Here is a 17182-nt window from a genome sequence, read left to right on the forward strand (position 1 = left end):
GCCGCCGGTGCCGCCCACCGCGGCGCAGACCCGGCGCGATCGCGGAGCGCCCGGCAGCGCGGGGCTGTGCCGGGCCGTGAGGGACCGCCTGACCCATGGCGAAGGGGCTGTGCCTCAACGGGCGCAAGCGGCCCGGCGAAGCCGCGGAGGGGCCGCGGGCGGCGCGGAAGAGGCGGAAGGCGGATGGCGGCGGCCCGGGCCTGGGCCCCGAGGTGAGAGCCGAGCGCCCGGAGCTGTGAGGAGCGCGGTGCGGGCCCCGTGTCCCTTACGGCCGCGTCTCGGGGGTGTTGCTGTGTCCCGACTTGGGGTGCTGGGAGCTCAGCAAGGCCGTGTTCACCGGCAGTGTACCGGGAGGGTCAGGTACAGCCCGTGCCCGCAGGTAACATCGTACAATGGTCTGAGCTGATCCACAGGGCGCATCGAGTCCCACTCCCGGCCCTGCGCAGGACACCCCAGCAATCCCACCACGTGCCCGAGAGCATTGTCCGAAGGCTTCTCGAACCTTGGCAGCTTTGGGGCCGTGACCACTGCCTTGGGGAGCCTGTTAATAGCTTGGATTCTGCTCCAAGAGGTGGAAAACTCATTTGGAGTGCTTAGCATCATATTTAAGGAATTGTGTTTAAAAAATAGATACATTCTCCAATATAATCTCTTAAACAAAGCAGATCTTGAAAGGAGCGCTGTGTGTGCTCACCTCTGAAGGATGCAGAGCAGCCCCGCGGTAGCACCTCACCCGGGGCACACTGAGTCAGTGCCCGTGGAACAGGAGTTGGCGTGTCCAGCCTGTGAGATCAGTCCTGTTTGTACCCAGTTAGAGACAGACTCCTGTGGCTGGCAGTACCCTCTCCTTGGTGAATCAAAACCTCTGCTCTCTGTGTTTTTTTTTTTTTTTAAGCTTTAATTAGGCCGTATTGAAAACAACGGTGTCATTACTTGTCTCACTTAGCATGAGAGATGAGGCACTAGCAATTACACCAGCCTGTGCTGTTAGTGCCAGACGACTCTTAACCACTGGAACCACGAAGGCTGGCACCTCTCTTTAACTTCCTTACCCAGTGAGGAATGTCTCGAGGAGCACACCAGCTCAGTCTCAATGTGGGCGGGCTGTGTTCAAATTACCGAGCACACCGTTTGTTAGTGTGCAGGGGAAAAGAACTTCCAGTGGTTCATGCTCTGAGCTTCTACATTCTTAGTGTTGTGTGGTGTTTTTCCCCCGTATGCCTTGATGTCTTTTCACCACCTATAAAAACAATATCTTTAACGTTTTTACAGGAGCTCTTTGGAACCGGCCATCTGGAGGTCACCAAAATGCCGCATTTACTCCCTAATTAGCCTTTAGAAGAATTTGTGCATTTAGTCTTAACTGCTGCGTAGCACAGTCCCCACATCACCTCCTCAGTGCTTTCTTTCTGCAGCTTCCTTAGATTTTACTGAAGCATTTTTCCCTGCAGGGGTCAGCAAACCCTTCTGGCAGAGCAGATCCCGCACTGTGGACAGGGAAAAGCTCACACAGAGTGAGTGGCTACATGGTGACACTTGTGCAAATGTTTAAAGCTCTGCAGCAGCAAGTGGGGAAAAGGGTTGAGAGACCAGGATATTGCATTTGCATATCAACTGTCTCCTTACTGCATACATCTGCTTATGTTAATCTTTATTAAATAAATCTTTGAAGTTAGAATACCTGGGTTACTGAAATGTTGAGTAAATGTAGCATTAAAGTGGCATCTGAAAGGAAACTTTTGCCCATAACGAGTGTAAGAGTTACTTTAAATGTAGCTGGTTATATGCAAAGTTTCTTTTTCCTTCTTTTTTCATGGACTGGTGTGATTGCAGGAAACTGCTCTTTACCAGCATTTCCCTTTCCACAGGAAAAGTCGTGTCATTTGTCAGCAGCTCTGCTTGGTGAGGACTCTGAAATCAGCCAGGAGCAGCTGTATGAGCTGCTGAAATATGCAGCTCTGGGGAAATGCCACAACGCAGCACAGCCCAGGTACATCCACAGCTGCAGTCAGCCTGGTCTCGTGTTCTCCCATGGTGTGAAAACATTCCTAAAGGAATATTGGCCGTGCTGGGTTTGGAACGCTCGCCGTGGAGTTGCCGCAGTGGCAGCCAGGATTGTGCAGGCACAGTTGTTGTTGGACTTGGCCAGGAAGCAGAATTCCTCTTCTGTCAGAAATCCTACCATTGCATAGCTTTGTTTCATGCAGTTTTGAAAAACTAAATGACTGCTGTGAAGCTGAAGAAGCTCCACACACTGAGAAACAAAATAACCTGTTAAAATATTAACACAAATATTAATGCATTTTGTGTTAGATATTTTCAAAATGGAGCGTTCCCAGAGCACTTGAGAAAAAAAAAAAAAAAAAAAATTAGTCACTTCTCCCTTTCTCTCGGCCACTTCTCAGTACTGGAAGAAGAAGGCTGAGGAGGGTTTATAACCTTGAATGGCATAAATGAAATTAATCTTCAAATGAAACTCAAAGCAGAAAATACCCCACTTTAGATTTCAGGAGTGAATAGAAAATTGCTTTGTGATGCATATTTTGATGCATTAATTCACCAGACTGCATCACTACAGTTGAAGTTGCTGGTATATTCACATTCTGATGCATATGAATGAGGTATACATGTCTTGAAATGGTATGCAGCAGAAATTTGCAATAACTCTTCTTTCTCTGTCTCCTGTATTCTGTTGCTTCCAGGAATATGTGGCTGTTCAAGATAAGCTATAAAGCCTCTTCTTATTGAAGTCATTTGGCACTTTGCCTTTTACTGACTTAAAAACTGGGCTGGTTCCAAATTTTTTTTTTAAGAGTGCTTGATAATTGTTTTGCTTTGATTTTTATGTTACTTTTTTTTATTGCTCTTTTTAAACTGTAGCTGGTGCCGTATTTATCACCAAAACCACCTGGCTGGGGTTGTGGTTGTTGTTCTACACGAAATGAGCCAGCTCCATTTCTACAGATTCTATTTACAGTTCAAACACCTCAGGAAAGTGTTCCGGCATGTAAGTCCCCAGACTGCTTCGGTGTCTTCTAAACTTCTTTCAGTCCTGAAACCACATCCCAGGGATAATGGCTGCAGTGGAATTACTGCCTTTCCCAAGGATGTGGCCACCCTTGACAGCAAGTGAGAGGATCTGTTTACAGCAGTTGTCAGCTCAGAGCAAAGGATGGGGCTTTGATATTAGGAACAGGATTTCAAGACATATGTCTTTGAAGCCTTACCAGGTGAAATGTTTATTGATGTTTCAGTCCTCTGACTGTTACGTATCCTGAACTTACAGGATGCCAATTAGATTATAAATATCTTGGAATGATTTCAGTAATTGGAATTTACTCTGGGTGAGGAGACTCTCAATAGAGTTATGCTAGTCCCACTGGTTGAAAAATGTCACTTTTATTATTTGCACCTTACGTCAAGTTTCTCCCATTTCCCAAAGAGATTATTAAAAGAATTATTTTAATTTTCTGACTTACAAGCAACATTTTTGAAGGAAGATAGAAAGAAAGAAAGACTTGAATTCAAGCTTCTAGAGAGTTCTTCCTGAACTGCAGCAAATGTAAATCACAACTTAACTGGAAAGACTGGAATTGGCTTTAGTTTCTATCAAAGAAGGTCTTGAGATTTGCCTTCCTGATCAGGCAAGATCAGGCAAGGCAAATCTGTCCTGTAGTACAAAGAATCCTGTATCATCCCTCGTTGGAACGGGTTTGGTTTATGTTGGGTTTTTCTACTTGATAAAACACCAAACGTATTTCCACTATTTCTTTATCCATCCTCTGCTGAATTTGGCTGGTTTGGGGATCAATAAACCCCTCACTTGCTTGTTATTTCTGCCTGTCTTTCAAAGTCACTAACACGTTTTCACATTTTCTTTTTTCAGAGATTCACATTAGCACCTTCCGCTAACTTCCCAGTCAGCCTGTACGGAGAAGCAGCAAACCAGAAACCTCAAAACACTCCACAAGGTATTTTGTTTGGGTTTGCATTGTCTCTTTCAGGACAGTGACTCATTTTGAACAGAAATTTATGACTTTGTATCCTCTGCCATCCTAGTGTGCTGCCGTGGTAAACTTGTTTAGAAAGGAATGCATACAATGGCCTAAACCACGAGACTTCTTACCCTGAGACTAGTTCAATAACTCATGTTGGGCAAAATGAGAGAAAGTTTTTAGCATATTTAATCACAATCCCTGCTGCTTTACTACCCATTTTGTGATTATTTTAGTCTAAGATCTATCTAATCAAAGAGACAGCGATATCAATTAGGTTTGAGCTAAGAAGACTGTCTTTTTCTCTGACCCTCTCTCTCCACTCGGTTGTTCCAGGTAGTAATTTGGAATGATGCAGCCTCTAAGTGTTGATCTAATGTAGAAACTGAGCTTGACAGATGTTTTTGTATTTTACAGGTTTGACTTCCACCAGCAGTGAATGCATTACTAAAAGCTCAGACTTGCAGTGTGATCCCATCATTCGCAGATACGGAGAAAAAAAACAAGGCCTTACAAGCTATACTTTAACTTTAAAAGAGCAGAAAGAAAATGACTATCCTATAGAAGGTCAGTTTTTGAGTGAGAGATGTTTAGTTGTTTTGTTGTGTTTGGGGTTGTTTTTAATTTTGTCAGTTTAGTGATATGTTTTGTCATATAAGATGAGTTGTAGAAGAAAGGTCTTTTTCTTATTCCCAGGTGTGTTTTCCCTCCAGGTTCCCCTGGATGTAAGGGCTACATCTCCACAGAGTGTCATCAGCAGAGGACAGACAGCAGTCCCCTCTTCGGTCTGGATTGTGAAATGGTACCAATCAGTGTGTGTGGCCTTACAAAACAGTCAGGCACCCAGCTCTTGCCAGCTGTTCCCAAGTGAGCCAGGCACTCTGTATGTTTGTGAACCACTTCTGATATCTTAGTATCTGCTGCCAATCCCTTCCTTGATAGTACCAGTGCTGATGCAGTCATGGGAGAGGCCCCAGCAGTGGTTCTGGCAACGAGACAGAAATCCTGAGCAGAGAGCTCAGTTCTGTTGGCTCCCAGAGCAGTAGGTGGATCTGCCAGGCCTGCCAGCAATGCTGCAATAACCCATGAGATTGCTGTGGAATTCCTCCTCAGCTCTCTCCAAGGTTTGGGAAAGGAAAGATACTTCCCTGTCACACATCTTTCCTTTAGCCATCACAGTTCCTCTGGCAGCTGCTGTGGTGAAGAGTCCTCCTTTAGTGTAGTTTCAGCCTTGCAGAGATGCCTGTTTTGCATCAGCATTGAGTAACTATTGGTACAGCTTGGGCTGTGCCTTTAAACTGTACATCTCTGAGGCTGGTGCTGTCAGTGGCACTTGTGCAGTGCAGAGCACAGTGATTCTGTGAAATCAGCACTTCTTCACAATGCTCTTCTGCGCTGTGCTTGCCTGTGTGTTTGTTGTGCTTACAGTGCACGTTTAACAATTAGAAGGAAGCACACCAGAGTGTGAGTGGTAGATCTCTGAAGTCAAGGAACTCCTTCTCAGTGATGCTGCTGCAGCCAAAGCAGGTGTTAGCTCAGGTTTTTGAGTGGCAGCATTGTGCTGATTCAACAAGTGCCTCTGCTTCTTCCTGACAGTGCCTGACTGCAAAAGGGAACGAAGTCACCCGCGTGTCTTTGGTGGATGCACGGGGTCAGTGCCTGCTGAATGAACTGGTCAAACCTGAGAGCACAGTGATGAACTACCGCACCAGGTCTCTTGCACAAACCTTTCTTCTCTCTTTGTCTTTCAGAGCTGCAGCCCTTTCCAATTCAGCCTGTTACACAGGACCTTTCAGAACCGCCTTGGTTTGCACAGATGCCTGCTGCATTTCCCTCAGCGTTAAGAGTAGAGTTCTTGCTGTGTGACTAAAGTGACCAACATTATGTGTACAATCTGCTGCAGGGTGCCCCTGGGCGAGCTCTGTTACAAATTAATGATACACAGTACAAGTTACTCTTCCCTGCTGGTTATAAAATAAGATGGAGTGCATAGCTAGATTGGCTCATATGTAAAAAATGCATAGAGCTTGTACACACCTTTAGGGTGGGGCTCAGCAAAAGCAGGCAAAACCCATGGCTTGTCTTCTTCAAAACTTCACCTGGCTGTATCCAGGAGGTGATGTCCCAGTCCCCTCAGGTTACTTGGAAGCACCTCCTTCCACTTGCAGTATTTCCTTACCTGTGCTATCTGATGCCAGCTGCATCACTTAAGAATACCTGGGAGAAATAAACTTTTGCAATAGCTGTGGTAGCGCTCTTAGCAGTTTAGCTGCAATATATTCTCTGATGTTTGAACAGAAGATAGTAGATAGCATTCTGTGATTAGCTACACTGAGTTCATATTTTACAGGACCTGCTTGTAATATTTTCCAGCACACACTGTTGCTAATGTGTTGCTTTTAAATCACCTGACTTTTGTTTTGAAGATTCTCAGGAATCACAAAGAAAATGCTTCTTCCGGTGAAGACAAGACTGTCAGACATCCAAACCAGGCTAAAAAAAATGCTTCCCCATGATGCAGTATTGGTGGGCCACTCTTTAAATTCTGATCTTCAGGCTTTGGAAGTGAGTATGTTTTTAAGAGTGTTTTTCCTGACCCTGTGTTTCTCATTTCACACCTGAACACTCTTCAACAATTGCTATTTTTATTAGTGAACACTTGTTAATGGCTTTTTTATTATGAACAGCCCTAGGTCTGAAAGGATTTAAAAGTCAAGAACTCCTTACAGCTATAAAATTTGCAAGGGGCTGTTCTAAACCCAAAAGAGAGAAGTCTGTCCAGACACAAATATTGTTGCAACTGGAGCTTTACCCCTCGGCTTCAGCCAGATGCTTCTGATAGCTCTGTCATGGGGAGAACTGAAGTCCTTTCTGTGGGCAGTTTAACCAATCTAAAATGCCTAAATCATACTTAATCTTTCTAACCCTATCTAGATCTTCCCACTAGAGTGGGAAGTAGAAAGGAGAGTTGGATTTGTTTCATTATTCCTTTTGCTCTCATGTGGATGAGGTATCTGCCAGGGAGAAACCGGCAACTGAAATTAAAGGCAGAGGCACAGAAAACTGTGGAGTTGCTGTCCAGGTCTGTATGTCTGCTGTTCTTAAACTAAACTGGGGATGATTTTCCTCTTCCAGATGATCCACCCCAGTGTTATTGATACGTCACTGCTTTTCGCCAGAAATGAAGGTCGAAGATTTAAACTAAAATTTCTAGCCAAAGCTGTTTTAGGGTAAGATGATTACTGTACTGTCATGGGAAAGATTAGAAACTGTCATGGTGGGTCATAGGGTCTTACTCTGCTGCCAAGAGTATCAGAATTATTATTTTGTTACTAAGATTCAAAAGAAAGGAGCAGGTTGTACAAGTAAGACAAATATAAAAAGGAATTTACTGACTGCTTGAAACACAGGCATAATAAATGGACTTGTCTTTGAGCAAGCAGGAATGCTGTGACCTAACCAGATTTGAGTCCCAGCAAAACTCACCTTCCTGCAGGGCTGTAGAGGTGTATTGAATTGTAGAACAAGAGGCACTCTGGTTCACACAGATGAGAGCTGTTTCAGTTGGCAAAAGAGAAAGGTTAATGCATGAAAGTCTGATTTACTGACTTCACTCATATTTCTCAGGGTATCAGCTACCAGTGGAGAGTATCTTAGTGAGATAGTTCTGCCCACGCTCACAGTGAATGGTAATACTCTGCAGCGCCAAACTTCATTGAACTGGAGCTTGCCTTCCACTCTGTGTGCAAATTGTGAGTTGGGACATTAGTCAAGAAAGAAGAAAAATTTAAAAATAGTCATGCATCAGAGTAGCAAGCATTAGGACTGCTTCTGTCAAATTTCCCCTGTACTTGGCCCTGGTGAGGCCACTCCTCAAGTGCTGTGTCCAGCTCTGGCCCCTCAGTTTAGGGTGGACATTGAGTGCAGTGTCCAGCTCTGTCCCCTCAGTTCAGGATGGACATTGAGTGCAGTGTCCAGCTCTGTCCCCTCAGTTCAGGGTGGACATTGAGTGCTGTGTCCAGCTCTGTCCCCTCAGTTCAGGGTGGACATTGAGTGCTGTGTCCAGCTCTGTCCCCTCAGTTTAGGATGGACACTGAGTGCTGTGTCCAGCTCTGTCCCCTCAGTTCAGGGTGGACATTGAGTGCTGTGTCCAGCTCTGTCCCCTCAGTTTAGGATGGACACTGAGTGCTGTGTCCAGCTCTGTCCCCTCAGTTCAGGGTGGACATTGAGTGCTGTGTCCAGCTCTGTCCCCTCAGTTTAGGATGGACACTGAGTGCTGTGTCCAGCTCTGTCCCTCAGTTCAGGATGGACATTGAGTGCTGTGTCCAGCCCTGTCCCCTCAGTTCAGGATGGACATTGAGTGCTGTGTCCAGCTCTGTCCCTCAGTTTAGGAAGGACATTGAGTGCTGTGTCCAGCTCTGTCCCCTCAGTTTAGGGTGGACATTGAGTGCTGTGTCCAGCCCTGTCCCCTCAGTTTAGGGTGGACATTGAGTGCTGTGTCCAGCCCTGTCCCCTCAGTTTAGGGTGGACATTGAGTGCAGTGTCCAGCCCTGTCCCCTCAGTTTAGGGTGGACATTGAGATCCTTGAGCGCGTCCAGAGGAGGCAACGAGGCTGGTGAGGGAACACAAGCTCTGTGAGGAATGACTGAGGGAGCTGGGGTTGTTTGGCCTGGAGAAAAGGAGACTCCGAGGTGACCTTATCACTCTCTCATACCTCCTGAAAGGTTATAGAGAGTGATTGGGTGGCTGTGGTCAGGTGGTGTTGGTCTCTCTCCAGGCAGCAGCTGACAGAATGAGAGGACACAGTCTCAAGCTGCGCCAAGGGAAATATAGGTTGGACATTGGGAAAAAGTTTTTTACAGAAATGGTGATAAAGTATTGGAATTGTCTGCCTGGGGAGGTGGTGGAGTCACCATCCTTGGATGTGTTTAAAGAAAGACTGGATGTGGCACTCTGCCATGCTTTAGTTGAGGTGTTAGGGGTGGGTTGGACTCAATGATCTTGAAGGTCTCTTCCAATCCAGTGATTCTGTAAATTCCATAAATCATTTTGCTCAACATTGCAAAAACATTTCTTGCAGTAACTTTTGGGAATATCTCACAAGAATGCTGCTGCACAGAACTGAAATCCTTTTTGGAGAAGGCAAAGCTCTTTTGCCCAAAAAGAACCCAGTTTAGAAAGGACAGGATGTTGGTCAGTGTGGAAAAAACAGATAACCTTCCTGTACGCCTAATTTTGATGCCCTAGGAAGGAGATTCAATGTGAACAGAAGCTTGGGCATGATCCTACAGAAGATGCTAGAGCTGCATTGGAATTAGCTCAATTCTTCATCGAGCAAGGACCAACAAAGGTATTTATATCTAATTAAGATTTCTGTCCTAAAATACAGAACATAATGTTGTTGTGCTTTCGAAGAAAAAAAGTCACTCCTGCCCATCCTCCTCTTGATTTAAAAGAGAAAATGGAGCTGTGATAGAGGCTCCAGTTTTGAGAGCTTGTTACTTCCAGCCTGTATCCAGGTACCTGAATAACCTGGGCACTACCAGTGCTGGGTTCTCACTGAAATCAGCCAGCATTGCTGCTGATCCTGAAGAGGGGCACTGGGTAAAGGACTGAGACACTTCCAGCCTGCAGGAATGCCTGTGATTTTTCTAGATGAAAGGAGAGAGACCTTGTGTGTTGTGGTAGTGATTCAGCTGGTTTTATGAATCCCTTGTGTTGTTGATTTCTGAGAGAACTTTTTTGGAGATGATTGCCTGTTGATGCTGTGAGTGCTGCATGCTTGAAAATGACAACAGAAAATAATAAGGCAAGAAATTAATGCCCATGTTTCTTCACTGCTGGAGTGCACCTACGTGACTCACAGGGAAAGCACAGGCTTTTTGGTCAGCTACAATTAGCTGGTGAGATGAAAGCCAGCTAATTATCTTCTTCCTTCCCCAAGGTAGCAGAACTAAACTTGGAGATGCTTCTGACAGCTGAAAAACTGGCTGAGGTCTCACAGAACAAAGCTGCACTACAGCCACAAGGATGTGGGTTCCAGGAACAGCTGAACGAGCCTCCACCATTATCCAAACCATGGTAATAAGATTCTCAAATATTTATGTTTTTCCTTCAGTTGAATCCTCAGTAAAATCAAACAAGCGGCTTATGTTTTTCAGAAGCCATCAGGATCTTCAGACAGACACAAATAATTGCAGCATAGTGCTGAAAAATGTTAAGCAGTTTTGTCTTAAATTTCAGAGGGTATTTCGTAGGCTTCTTTTGATGTTGTGGACAAGAATATTCTTTTGAATTTCTTAAGTGAATTGTAATTCTCTGACAAGAATTTCTTGGATGTTTTTATTTCCCATATTGAAAAGTATTGTGATTCACAGTGTACTTTTCTCTGCTAGTTTTTTAGATTGTCTGCAGGTGACTGGCCAAAAACCCCTCCTTTTGGGCAGACAGGGATTAGACTCTTCTGGCCTGTGTCAGAGTAACCTGAGCACTTCAAACAAACAGGTGAATGGACTTAGAGTGGGTTGGTCTAAGCATCAAAATAGTTCAAAGTTGTTCTTGATCTGGGAGTGGGTAGATGAGTCCTATTTTGAAAGCTGGCTGACAGTACTGTTAGCAATAGTGTTAATACCAGGTTAGCTAAATCCATTTGAGCATTTCAGAAATGAGCTTTGATCCTCTGCATCCTCTCATGACTCACCAAAGAAGAATTTCTGCCTGAGGGCTTTCTTGGACAATAATGAAAATTAAAGTTGGGAGTTAAATTCAATGGCCTTGTTTCTAATCCTCTGCAGTACAATTGTCTTGTACCTCTTTGAGCCTTGTGTGCTCTTCTCCCTCCAGATTCTTCAGAGAGCCTTGGAAGATGTTCCCCTGTCCAAATTCAGCATCATTCAGTTCAGTTTGGGTCCAGAGTACCTTGCATCTCACCTTCATGCTGGACTTTATGAAAAGGTATTATTTTTTGTTTGAGAATAGTCCTCACGCTGAGCTTGTAGAGATGTGATTTAGCAGGAGGCACTGAGTAGTAGTACCTTTGCTTTGTGAAGTGCCTTCTCTAATCTGTGTTCCAACAGGTGAGAAGCAAGCTGACTGACATGCTGACAATTTACGCAGGTCCTTTTGAAGAAAACTTCTGTGTGAAGTCTGTGAAGAAAGAATTTGAGAGGTGTGGACCAATCCAGTCCCTTACAGTGGTAACTGAAACATTCCAGGTGAGGAGCATTCAAAGGCTGCTGACAGGCCTGGAAGGTCTGAGTAAACTCTTGGAAAGATATGGATTAGATCCAAACACCAGTTACTCCGTTTGGAGTTTTTTTGTGGTAGTTTAGTCATCAACTACAATCATTCAGGAGACTTAAAAAGCTGCTCCACAAGAGCAAGAACAAGTGCAGCTCACGTGCTGCTCAGAAGACTTCGAGCACTGGGGAAGCTGAGGTGATTTTTGTCCTTGTAAAGAGAACTGATATGTTAAGGCCTTTAGTAGCCAAAGGAGAAAAAAAGGGGTAGTATTAATTGAAGAGTTAATTGAAGGGGGTTTTAAACAGCTAGAGTATGTGGAGTGTTACATATTTTACAACCAAACTTTTTTATATTATTCTAGTTTTAAACGAAAGCACAACTTTATTGAGACCTGACTTTTAGAAGGGAGGGCTAATGTGTCTCATTGATAAACCTGAAGTGTCTTACTCTTCCATTTCAAGCCATATGTCTGTATCCAGTACGCAGTGCTGGAAGCTGCCCAGCTTGCTGTGGAAAGCCTGAATGGAGCTGAGGTAGCAGGATGCTGCATTAAGGTAAAGGCAAACAGCAGAAGCTGTGTTCAGCTCAGGCACAGCCTCCAGTACGTCTGTAACGTCACAGCAGTGTGTCTGGGCAAATGCTGGCTGCTTGTGCTGTTACAGTCTCCCTGTCCCTACATAATTTAGGGCCACTGGCAGAAAGGAAGTGGCTAGATCCCTCTTTTTTTCCTTCCTGCCTGTCAGAAGGGAGTTAGAAAATGTTCTGGCCTCCAGCTGCAGCTTGAAAAGGCAGATCCAAGTAATGGGGCTATACAGAAGTAGGCATTTTAGTTTTACAGTGTTTCTGCATTACAGATATGATCTCCCTTTATCATGATTAGTTAAGTTGGCCTTCGTTAGTCGTATTTATTTCAAGTGACGGAAAATAACCTGTCTACTTTTGGTAATGGCAGAAAAATATTTTAAAATAGAAGCTCAGAACACAGAGCAGTGTGGGCTGACATGCTTTTAATTCTTGCTGCATCCACCCCAGGTCCAGAGACCAGTCACTGCAGCAATGCTGGACTGCAATGTTCTGATTAAGGAATTAGAACTGGACATAGAAAATGAAGGTGTGATTTATGTGGCTGGTCTAAAGAAGTCATTAACAGAGACAGACTTGCAAGAAGAATTCAGCCAGTTGAAAGACCTGGAAACATTGTTCCTGCCAAAGGATCTTCAGAGTGGAAAGCACAGGAACTGCTGTTTCCTCAGTAAGTAGCTTCACACACAGCCTGCATATTTCCTTCAAAAAAGCTCATTCAGCAGCCCTTGGGACTTTGCACAGAAGCAGCAAGAGCTACTGAAACCCGGGTAGGCTCAAAGGGATGGTGTTTAAACTGCTCCAGTGAAAGCACATTTTGTTTGGAGGAGCACTTTACAGCTAAATATTTAAGAGGAAAAAACATCTGCTTAAAAAAACCCCAAACCTTTGCTTAGAAGAATTCCAGGGTAGCTAATGGGCTCCTGTACTTCCATGTGAGTGGTGGCTACTGTGCAGCTTCACACAGACCAGAAGCCACCTCTGAAAGGTGATAACAGCTCCATGAGTGCTGCTGCAGCCAGCTGGCATTTCTAGTCTGATGTTTATCTGTAGCAAGATGAGGATCTGCTTGCTGCAGTGATTTGTTTCTCGTCTCCCTCCTGCTCCACACCTTGAGCCCTGCCAAGGAGGGCAGCAACAGCATTGTCAAAGCATGTTCCCTTCTCTTTGCATTTCAGAATTCCAGAAAACCCAGAGTGCTGTGGATGCCCTCGAAGCTATAAATGGATGGACCATGAAGGGTAGTGAGCTAAGAAGTAGGAACGCCCTTGCTCCAGGTCACCTCTGGAGATGGATTTGGCAAATGAATCAAAGCAATGGGAAGCAAGGAAAACACATCTTCTATGAGAAAATGGAGCAGCTGTCTGACTGTGTGAGTGTGAGGCTCTGCTGATGGTTGTTGCACTTAGTGAGGAGGGACTGCCCTGGGAACTTGGAGGGGTAACTCTGAGCTGCCTGAGGTGCAGAGCTGCTTGTGACAGAAGAGTGTCCTTGTGCTGGAGCAAAGGAGCTGCCAAGGATCAGTTCCCATAGAGCAGTTTGAGAGATAACAGCACACGAGATAACGAGATGTTTGCAGGGCACTGCATGACATTAAAACCATGCAGCTGCACAGGCTGGTGCTGCCCAGGAACTGCAGCCTGGCACTGGAGAGCTGACAGGGCACAGGCAGCACAGGAGTCACAGGGACACGTGAGTGGCTGTGGCTGCACAGGATAGAAGAGCTCTAGTTGAGCTCTGGAGGTGCAGCTCTCATTTTAACCTGGGTGCCATTTGAGCAGGGCCTGTGGTTCTCCCTGCAGCTGAGCCACTGCCCTCAGCTGTGCCATGCCACAGGTCAGCCCCCACACACTTACAAGTGTAATTGCTGATGAATGGGGGACTTCAATGCTTCTATTCTCTTATGCAGGAGCAGGATGTAAGGAAAAAGGTGAAGAAGTTAGACCACCATATCAAAAAACTTTATAGAAGCCTGCAGAATAACACCCTGTGCGTTGTTCTCTTCCCTGGAGTGAACAGGTAACTTGCTACCTATTTTTCAAAGAAGCAAGGAAAATACAGAGCTGAATATTTTTATCTTGATCTATTAAAAATTCACGCCATGCACAAGGAAGAGAAAGCCCAGGATAAAAGCTGAGGAAGCTGTTGTTCTTAATCTGACTTTCATGTTGGGCCAATGAAACCTCAGCCCTAAGTTCTATGCACAGAGCAGGCCTGAGTCACAGTTCATGTATCTGGGGGTCCACAGTGTTGATTAATTGTACAGATCTTACCAGTTCACCCACCTCCCCCAGAGGATGCTTCATCCCTGTTGACAATGAGATAAGTTTTATTTGACTGTGAGAGAAGCAGAGTTTCCACAGCAGACAGGATTTTTGGGAGGCTTTCGTTTCTAAAACCACCTGATTACTGCAGCCAAGGCCTCACCTGCCAGTTGATGTGTTGTGGTCCCCCACAATGTGCTTCAGCCACAGCTGATCAAGGAGGTGGCTCATGCCCTTATTCTCATGTGATGGACAAAAGTAAGAAAACCCAAATTTGTTCACTGAGTCCTTCAGCTTTTGTAGGAAGGAGCAAGTCGTGCATTTGAGTTGGGCTGCAGCACTGCTATCAGGGATACTTCCAGCTGGAGTGGGCTTCCTGCAGTTCAGCCCCTGGGCCTGAACTGCCACAGTCTCACTGTTTAATTATTAATCAGAAAGGTTCAATCTTTTCTGGTTGCTCAGGACATACTCACTTCAACAGCCTTCTGTGCTCTCACTGTCACTGGTCAGCCTGATAAAAGTCACATCTACCTTTGTTTTTCTTCACTGCCCCTCAGCAGAAGGGGCACTGTTCCTTGTGGAGACACCAGACATGTCCTGGAACGGAAGCAGAGCCAGAGCTGCTCAGCAGCATCTCTTCTGCCTGGCTGGCAGCCACGCCAGGTCCCCCTGCCTTACTTGCAAGGCTTCCTGAGGAGAGCCACGATGCTGTATAATCAAGTCTCTGCTCCAAACTGGGTCCCTAGAGAATTCATCTGAAACCAAGAGATGTTTAGGCTTAATGGCAGTAACAAACCATCTCAGCTAAGGGCTGCTCTTGGTGTGATTTGCTCTAATTGTTCAGTTACTAATAACTTCAGGGGAAAAAACTTGCCATCTCCAGTAGAGCTTAGGTTGTTGTTTCTTCACCCCATCATGAACTGTAGTTTCAGACAGAGCCAGCAGCAGTTCCTGCCTTATCAGCAGAGTACTCCCTGCACGTCACCCTGAGCACAGCTCGCATTCACACAGTGCCTCAGCCGGACCTGGCTGTGGGCACTTCAGTGCATGTGGGCCTTGGATCAGCTGCTGCCTTCTCTGGGCTAAAACTGCATCTGTTTCTATGTTTCTGAGCAATGATTCACCTCAGGTACCCTGCACACTCACCTGTCACCCCACAGGAAGGTCTGAGGTGAGGATGGCTGTGAGTTGCAGTCCACTCCATGAGTCCTTTGCAGCAGAGTCACTGGGCTCAGCACATCCCAAATGACTTTTCAAGGGTCATTTCCAACTATTCTCACTTAGCACAATCTTCCATCGTGAAAGGACAGGAATCCCACCAGCAGAACAGGTGGATTCAGCAGTCTGCATCCATGAGGAGCCTGTGGAAGCCCACAGAGCTTGGCTCACTCTCAGGCTGCTGAGTGAGTTGGATGGGAGCTCCATCTCAGGCTGAGAAGAGATTTCTTGCCAAGTGTGAGGTTCCTGTATTACTGTTTCCCTAAGGACCAACAATTCAGAGGAGGCCTCTTGATTAAAAAGGATGCCAAATAATTGTGGGGTGGAAAAATAATTAATTTTTGAATGTGCTGACCCGTGGGGTTGCAGGCCTCTCACTGCCAGCCCAGCAGAGCAATGTGCTGAAGGCTGAACTGAGCAGAACTAACACACCTCTGGTTTGTGTTGCAGCACACACGGATCACAACCCGGCCTTGGTCTGATGGGAATAAAAGATGATGAAGGGAGGAGTGCTTGTTAAACTGCCAAGTTTCTAAGGAAAGTCTTTTGTTAAGATATTTTTCATTACTTTAAATATTGATGTCTTTGTAAAGATCCCTTACCATAAGAACAATGGGCTTTTACTCTGTATCTTCTACAACATCTAAAAATAAAAGCCATTCAAAGTGTCCTAAAGCACAAAACCTTCTCCATTAACCCTTCCTGCTGTGGGATGGTCGAGCCAGGCAGGTGCTGAGGCAGCACTGGGGCAAACCAGAGCAGTGCTCCATAGGAGCTGGGCAGGATCGGCCTGTGGATGTCATTCCTTGCTGGAGACCAAGATACCAGCTGGGCCATCACCCCTGAACATCCCAGGCCATAAATCAGCCAGCCAGGTCAGTGTGGAACCTGCAGCAGCTGCTCAGCAGTTAACAGCCACCCCAGGAATTGTGTGGATTTCTGGAACTGTGCAGTGCCAGCTCCTGAACTGCAGCTGCTGCCTCCTTTCCGGGAAAGTGCTGTGCTTAGTCCATGGAAGGCAGGAATCAGTGATTCATATTCTTGGACAATCTCCACTTTCTCCTCCCTCCCTGACCACCCCCACCCCTCCCCTCACACGCAAAAAAAAAATAGAAAAAAGAAAAAAAAGTTTCTGTGTGGCTGTGGGAGGGGCAAGGGATGCTTTAAGGAAAGCACACGGATGTGTGGACTTTGCACAGCATCGCTTTCCACAGGGAGCTGGAAGCAGGATGAGGTGATTGGCAACCTGACAGCTCCAGACCTGTCCTTTGCAGCCATTGCCACTTGAAACAGAGGCTGCTTGAGCATCTCTTGTTAACATACAGAATTTCCAAGCACAAAGATGCTTAGGAGAGTTTTAGGTACTCAGAAAAAAATATGGAAAAATTAAAAGGAAGTGTTTGTTAAAAGGTTTGACCATGAAATGAGAAATTTTTTCATACGAATTGGAACAGGCCAAGATAAAGTTGAAATACTTATCATTCTAGAAATTAATAAATACAGCTGATGGAATATTTACACCCTCCTACTTTCCAACCCTAAGTTCACTGTGCTGGGCTGGGCTCTCTCCTTGTCTTGGGAGTTGCTGCGTGGAGGAGCAGGCACAAATACAGGAAAGCAGGAGAAAGTAAGTTCAGCACAAGCCCAGAAGCAGCAGCGGGCAGGCAGGAGATGCTCATGTCAGTGTCATTAATGACAACTTAAAGCCACCTGAAAATTAAATCTGTTATTCAGCAAGATGAATGCAGCCATTTTCCTCACACAAAAGTACTCTGGCCCCTCCAAGTGAGCCTGGCATTCCTTTGGCTGCAGCTATTGCAAACTGGCACAAGCAGCAACATCAGTGCTACCACAGAATGTGAAAGGGAGCAGTGCCTTCAG

The 17182-nt window shown here is 45.5% G+C and overlaps 1 protein-coding gene across 1 annotated transcript; it reads left to right on the forward strand.

Moving 5' to 3' along the window:
• The first annotated feature begins 95 nt into the window (after window positions 1-95).
• REXO5 (RNA exonuclease 5) lies at window positions 96-15970 on the forward strand. Its single transcript, XM_040079500.1, has 19 exons — window positions 96-212; window positions 1869-1990; window positions 2881-3007; window positions 3887-3971; window positions 4413-4562; window positions 4709-4797; window positions 5592-5707; window positions 6422-6560; window positions 7131-7225; window positions 9243-9345; window positions 9940-10076; window positions 10391-10499; window positions 10839-10949; window positions 11072-11209; window positions 11699-11791; window positions 12270-12489; window positions 12998-13191; window positions 13729-13838; window positions 15752-15970. Exons 1-19 carry the CDS (start codon window positions 96-98, stop codon window positions 15819-15821), a joined length of 2325 nt encoding a protein of 774 aa, XP_039935434.1. The 3' UTR covers window positions 15822-15970.
• The last annotated feature ends 1212 nt before the right edge of the window (window positions 15971-17182 follow it).

This window comes from Hirundo rustica, chromosome 15 (genome assembly GCF_015227805.2).
Source record: "Hirundo rustica isolate bHirRus1 chromosome 15, bHirRus1.pri.v3, whole genome shotgun sequence".
NCBI lineage: Eukaryota > Metazoa > Chordata > Aves > Passeriformes > Hirundinidae > Hirundo > Hirundo rustica.